At 44.3% G+C, this 6,950-nt stretch overlaps 1 protein-coding gene across 1 annotated transcript; it reads left to right on the top strand.

Moving 5' to 3' along the window:
* The first annotated feature begins 244 nt into the window (after positions 1-244).
* LOC101911999 (lipase member K-like) lies at positions 245-6,314 on the top strand. The gene is made up of 9 exons (XM_055818559.1): positions 245-349; positions 488-605; positions 1,962-2,061; positions 2,284-2,393; positions 2,551-2,687; positions 3,204-3,341; positions 3,460-3,531; positions 4,873-4,941; positions 6,081-6,314. Exons 1-9 carry the CDS (start codon positions 245-247, stop codon positions 6,312-6,314), a joined length of 1,083 nt encoding a protein of 360 aa, XP_055674534.1.
* Positions 6,315-6,950: the final 636 nt, after the last annotated feature.

Raw genomic sequence — 6,950 nt, forward strand, 5'->3', positions numbered from 1 at the left:
GCCCACGTCTCTCCTTTCGCTGCTGAAAATCACCCATTGTTAGCTTACAGCGAAAGCACAGGTTGTTCTTCCCCATGTGCTGCTGTGTCTCCTGGGCTTTGATCAGCGAGCAGTGTTTCTCTCTGGACATCAAGAGAGCATCTAAGTGGTATGAAATCAAAACCTGTAGGTGTGGATCTGGTTCAAGTCTCCCTGCTTCTGATGGCACTGACACTGTGGATGTGTTGTTCCAGGCAAAGCGAGGATGTGGCTGGCTCTAGCTTTGACATCCGTGGTCCATGGGATGGTATCTGGGCGATGCCTCTTTAATTTTCCATATTCTAAGAATCCAGAAGCACGGATGAACATTGTAAGTATGATGGCATTGGAGTGGAGGCAGGAAGTATCTGGGAAACATCCGGTATCAAATACTACATTTACAGATTACCTTGAAGACAAGCATCATGGAGTCTTGAAAGCATTATCCTTTGCCTTTTTCTTCTTGCAGAGTGAAATGGTCTCCTTCTGGGGATACCCCAGTGAGGAGTATGATGTGCTGACAGAAGATGGCTATATCCTTCAGCTAAACAGAATTCCTTATGGGAGAAAAAATGCTGGAAGCCAAGGTAAAATCAGTATCTGTGTCATACAGGAAACCCACACCTTATGCTGTTGTCTTCTGACTGGGATACCAAGGCTTGTGCAAGAGGGTTTTCAAGATTCTCCATGACTTGGTATCTGTAGCCTCTGTTTTAATCAATAAGAACTTATAGGGAAGGCTGGTCCCTTTCAGTCCTGTTTTCTCACCCTTCCTGGAGACCTGAGTGTGGGTGATGCCCCACATACCTGGCAGGCTGCAGTCCTAGCAATGAGAAGCAGCCCATCCATCCCAGCCGCTGGTGCCTCAGGCACACCTTAGATTTTCTCTGGGAGCCTGGCTTCTAAAATGTGGTCCTGCAGCCATGTGGTGGGTCAGCAGACCAGCTCGGTACTCCTTGAGGAGCTTCCAGGGGACCCTCTTGTCCTGTGAGGTGTGACAACTGGGAGGTTCTAGATCCATTAAAAGGTGCATCTTATCCTACCACATCTCTAGGCACCTCCATGTTTTCCTGAAGAGCTGCCCAAGTACTGCTAAGTCTATCAGCAAAGCCTCTCTGCCAAAAACCTGCTGAGGTCCAGAGCGTAGGTACTGCTCTGCTTGTGACTTGGAAAATACCTGACGGACAGTGTCCTTGCAGAAAAAAGCAAATGCTGTGAGATGTTTCTGAAATAGTCATATCACATTACATATTGTATATGTTTAAGATAGTAATGAGGGACCTGCCACAGGGTGTGGGAGACAAGGGTTTGATTCTCTTCCCCATCTCCAGGTGTTCAAACGCTTCCCTCCTAGCCCCAAGAGCATGGCCAAAGTAACAGTAGGCCAGACGAAAAAAAATTATTCTGCCTCCTGGTGAAATTTGTCACTCCAGCAAAGAACACACAAGCACATCTTGCTGGGACATGTCTGGGGTGAGGAAGACCTTCCAGGATTCTTCAGGGATTGGAGAAAATAGGGGGCATGGGAAGACTTTGGGGTTTTTTTATACTGTCCCTCAACTCTAGGTGTTCATTTTTTTAATTATCAGTCATCTGCAGAGGAGGTGGGAAGGGCTGTTGGGTAAAGGGTAAAGGGCTCTGAGATATGGTGCACCCACTGTGTCTGCTGCATAGCAAATCTGTTCTACCGAAATCAAGGAATGGACCTACCCGACACTGACACAAACCTCCATACACTTTGGCTGCCATAATTAACGACAAAGAGAATCCATAAACCATCTCAAATGATGACAGACAGCATTAAAAAAAAAAAAAATAAAGTCATCACAATGCCTGTCTTCCAGGTCCAAGGCCTGTCACATTTCTGCAACACGGTTTATTTGGAGAAGGCAGCATATGGGTTACCAATTTGGCCAACAACAGCCTGGGCTTCATTCTCGCAGATGCTGGCTATGACGTTTGGATAGGCAACAGCAGAGGGAACACTTGGTCCAAGCGACATCTGGTCCTGTCTCCCAAATGGGAGGAATTCTGGGCTTTCAGGTAAATGGGTAGTTTGTAGATCTCGGAAACAATTGACTTGTCCTCAAAAGATGCTGCTGCTCTAGTTCAAAACCCATGTGCTTACCCAAGAACACACTCAGTATGATGAAGAAGCTTTTAGGGTTGTCCTGCCCTCTCCACTGGTTTTGCGGTTTGTTGGTGATGGTTGTTCATATGTAGATGCTATGCCTCTCATTAAGATGACTACTCTTTCTCCTGCAGCTTTGATGAAATGGCTAAATATGACCTCCCAGCAACTATAAATTTTATTGAACAGAAAACAGGACAGAAGCAGTTATATTATATTGGTCATTCACAAGGAACCACTATAGGTAAGTGGGTCTTTTTGAGTGATCTTGATGACAGTATAGGATGTCTACATTATCTTTGGGATTTGTAAAACAGTTAGTTCTTACTGAAGTTAAACTGTATTCATGAATGTTTAGAAAGAGTAAGACTTTTTTTCTTCTTTGGTTTTTTTTTTTTCAGCTTTTATAGCCTTTTCCACTATGCCTCAGCTGGCTCAGAAAATCAAGATGTACTTTGCTTTAGCACCTGTGGCCACAGTTATATTTGTTCAAAGTCCATTTAAAAAGCTCGCATTCTTTTCTGAGTATGGGCTTAAGGTATGTTGGTCCAGACTATATTTTGCGTAGCCAAAATGAATGTAGTTTTTCACAGAGATTGGAAATTACCTACACAGCCTATTTCAAATCATTTGCAGAGAGGAACTCCGTGTTCCATCTGTTTTCATATAATGAAGGGAATCACACAACTCAGTCCAGAGTCTTTCTGTCCTGTCCTCAGTTTACTTCCCAAAATATTCTGGCAGAATTAGAGCCAAGAGAACTAGTGGTATGGGCAGGCGTGCACACAGCAGGTGTCAGAACATTGAGGAATAAAACCATTGTGGAGACTGTGAAATGAGCCCTACCATTTATCCTAAGAGTACAATGAATGTAAAGAGTTCATGCATGTAAAAACCATAGAACAGGAGCATTTAACGAGGTGCAGGGAAGTGTCCACTTGTGGGCAACCCCATACGTCAGTGTGGAGGTGCAGTAGAAGCTATGAAGTGGTGGTGCTTTGAGGAAAAGCATGACCAGTCTTTGTATTTTATGAATACATTTGTAATTTTACAGGAGATGTTTGGCACCAAAGAGTTCCTACCGCACACTGCCTTGGGTGAGCTGGTCCTTTCCAAATTCTGTGCCTGCTCAAAGACCTGCAAGAGCGTCTTGTCTATGCTCTTTGGATTTAACTGGAGTAATGTAAATATGGTACGTAGCAATAAATCTGCAGAGGCCCCTCGGTGTCCTTCCGAAGGACAAAGTCTTGGCTGCCCTGTTTTATGGAGCTAGGTGAAACCCCTTGTGAAATGCTCTCGTTTCCTTCTAGAGCCGAGTAGATGTGTACGCAGCACACTCCCCAGCAGGGACTTCAGTACAAAATGTAATCCACTGGTTGCAGGTAAACCTTCCCAGCTACTTTCCCATGCAAAAGAGAGTATGGAGCATTTTAATGGTCCTTCGTGGTCAGTCTCTTGTGATGGTTGCTGCAACACATCAGTGGTATCTTTGTTGGTTTTGTTTTCACCCCTTCATAAAACGCTCAGCAGCTTCTTGAGCTGCCTGTACATCATCAAGTAGAGTGGCCCCAAAGGAGTGGATCTGCAGAGAGAAACATTTGGAGCTGAGGACCCTGCATCAACAGCAGGCACATTTCAGGGGTCTTATTTCAGACTAGTTCCAGTCTTGTCCCACAGCCCGAGTGCGGTTAGCAGTCAGATTGTAGCAGAGATTCTCCTGGACAGCATCCAATTACATGTGTTATTAATTAAGCTGATTATTTCTCCTTCTTCCTGTTGTGGGCATGGAGAACAGTCGCTACCAGAGCCCCTCCAACACCGAAATTGTGCTATGCTGCCCTCGTTCTCTCTGCCCTAGGTTAAAGGTACCTGGATGTTTGCACATTTCTTTGTAGATCATGGATTCAAATGGCCTCTTCATGATCCCTGCTGGACCCTCACCATTTCATGCATCTTCTCTGAAGTGTGTGCCTCAGGCTGTATGCAGAGCACAGCTTCTTCCTGGTGTGGCACTCCGGCTTAGACACCCCAAAATAATTTTGTGGGGTTTGTAGCAAGAACACACAGTCCATTTTCTGAAGTGCTGTGGCTCAGCAGCATTAGTCCTCATTCTGTGTATGTCCAACAGTTTTTCTTTTCTATGTATAATTTTTTATGAGATTCTTTACTGGACTTCAGCTTATCTGATGAGTGGTGACAAAGACCAAAACTAGGAGCAGTAAGCACAAATTACAGCCCAGGTGGATCAGGTTGGAGGTGAGGAATCCTTCCCTTGGAATGGAGAGCAGCCATGGGACAGGTTGTACAGGTGGGGGGTCTCCATCCTAGGGGGGCTCAAGTCCTGGCAGGGTCAAGCTATGGCCACCCTGACCTTGTATTGCTGATAGTCCTGCTCCAGTTAGATGGGAGATGTTCAGAGGCTCCTTCCAACCAACACATCTTTGATCACATCGTTTCAGGCCACTTCTTCAGTCTACAAGGAATATTTTGAGTTACAATCCCATTTTCTAGACCATTTTAATTTCCTCCCATCCTGATGTTAGCCAAAACCCATATAAAAGTAATCTCTGTTCATTTACCCTATTTATAATATTATTGTTTATCCCATTTATAATATTGTATTATTTTATAAACTTTTCAGTTTCATCTTTTAAACTGATTATGCCCCCCACACACAGTGCTATGATTTCATGTAGACCATTGCATGTCTGAATTTGCTGCAGGGAGTTCAAAGTGGTGCACTGAGAGCTTATGATGGTGGGAGCATGTATAACAGTCTTCGCTATAGACAGGTAAGCTGCTTCAAATGGCCGAGGTCGTGGTCTTCCTTTTTACTTGCACATTCTGTTTCTATTCGTGCCTGGTGCAATTCTTCTAAATGTATTGTCCTCTCTTCACAATCTGGGCATGCAAGTAGCAAGTCAGCAGGACTTCCACTTGGAACAACAGTATTTTCTATTCTAAATCTGTAACAGTATAATCTATTCTAAATATTTTACAAATACCTTCTGAATGGAATAAAGTATTAGATGCTTTTCACTTATCCAGCATTTTTGTTAAGAATCCATAATCTGCCATAGAAAAGCAACAATAATGACTGTGTGACCAGTTACTATCTGAAACCTATAAAACTGCAATCTGCACGCTCATCGTAAATTGTCTAGCCATTATGGAAAGCAAGGTGCTAAGCCCTTCTGCCACCCAGACTGCCAGGGTGAATGGTGAGCAGTGAACTCTGCATCCCTTGGGAGCTCAGGCAATTCTTGTTCTATAGCAAGAAGAGTACCAGAGGCACAGGAAAAAAGCTGCTTTCTTCCTCAAGCCAGAAAAATGAAGTTGTTCAGAAAGTGACATGTTTCTTAACTGGAATAGTTATGCTGGAGGTAAGAAGATACAATGCTGACAAATCACCTGATGGCGAGTCCTCATGGTGTTGAGCTAAAACAGCCTTCCACGTGTGTCTTATTTTCAAGAACTTGCTTCTGAACACTTTCCTGCTGTTAAGAAGCTGAAGGAAAGGCTAGTGCTTGCATGAAGTGTAACCTCAAACCGCAGCAGAGCTGGCTGGAAGGGACCTCTAGAGGTCTGACCTCCAGCCTCCTGCTTGAAGGATGATCCACCAGCATTAGATCAGGGCAGCTAAATTTTTGCCTGCTTATCAAAGTTGATCAAATAGTCTGTAGTATCAGAACCAGAACTTCTAGCAGGGCAGAACTAATTTACTAATTAATTTAAATTTACTCATTAAATTGTAGCACATAAAGTTACACCGCATCTTTTAGTAAGATTTCTTTCTGGAAGAAAGCCTTTCCAGGTTGGTGGTTTTTTTCCTTAATTCCCAAAGAATAGCAATTGCTCTTGCACAGTGTGTATTTTATTGCGTGGCAGCAGTCTCTCTCCTTTGTGGAACCCTGGTTTCCTGTCTCTTCAGGTGGGTCCACCACGCTATGACGTGAAGAACATGAAAGTGCCGACGGCCATATGGAGCGGTGGCGTGGACTGCCTGGCTGATCCCCGGGACGTTGCCCTCCTGCTCCCCCTGGTTAAGAACCTGGTCCACCATAAGGTGATTCCCCAGTGGAACCACCTGGATTTCCTGCTGGGACTTGATGCAACTGAGGTTTTGTACCAGGAAATTGTCGACATAATGAAGAGGCATCCATAAAGCTGCTGATTTGATTTGTTACGTATCTTGCCCTTGTCTCTTGTAAAATTAGTGCTGTCTGTGAATGATTTTGGAATTGGTCGTTATTTGGACCGCCTGAATGTAGTTGATTAAAATGTTCTGCTTTTAACTAGAGCAGTGACAGGGTGAGGAGAGGAGCCTTTATGTTACTCCTGACTGGCACTTTGTTTCCTTTCTTCTCCTCCCTGCTCTCCCCCCCTTTTTTTCCCCTCTTTTTTTTCTCTCTTTTTTCTTTTCTTTTTTTCTGTTTTTGTTTGTTTGTTTGTTTTTGTGGGTTTTTTCCCCCCTTCATCAGCCACGTTTATTTGCAAAGTACAGGAAACATAGATGAGGAAACTGGGTTTTTAGATGTTTCACTGAAATTGATATCTCAGTGATGTGTTCTCTGAGACACGATGGCTCCTGCATAGCCTTTCCCATGTAGTCAGCATTGTAGTGCCTGCAGTTCCCCTGCGACCTGGGGGCCTGGACCCCCTTGTAGCTCAGGTGATTCCTGGCTCCATCAGACACAGAATTCACTACCGCTGTCTCCGAGCTGGCGCTCTTACCCCTGGACCTTGAAAACTACCAACGTGGATCAGGAAGAGATCTAACAGGTCTGTGGTGAAAAACCAA

Source organism: Falco peregrinus, chromosome 1 (assembly GCF_023634155.1).
Source record: "Falco peregrinus isolate bFalPer1 chromosome 1, bFalPer1.pri, whole genome shotgun sequence".
In the NCBI taxonomy this organism is placed as follows: domain Eukaryota; kingdom Metazoa; phylum Chordata; class Aves; order Falconiformes; family Falconidae; genus Falco; species Falco peregrinus.

What these genes read in the sequence shown, in the direction of transcription:
- LOC101911999 (XM_055818559.1), top strand. Translation starts at nt 245, where the DNA reads ATGTGGCTGGCTCTAGCTTTGACATCCGTGGTCCATGGGATGGTATCT. An exon ending in TTTCTGAGTATGGGCTTAAG is followed by an intron (nt 2,688 to 3,203) that starts GTATGTTGGTCC and finishes GTAATTTTACAG; the next exon opens with GAGATGTTTGGCACCAAAGA. An exon ending in ATGTAATCCACTGGTTGCAG is followed by an intron (nt 3,532 to 4,872) that starts GTAAACCTTCCC and finishes AATTTGCTGCAG; the next exon opens with GGAGTTCAAAGTGGTGCACT.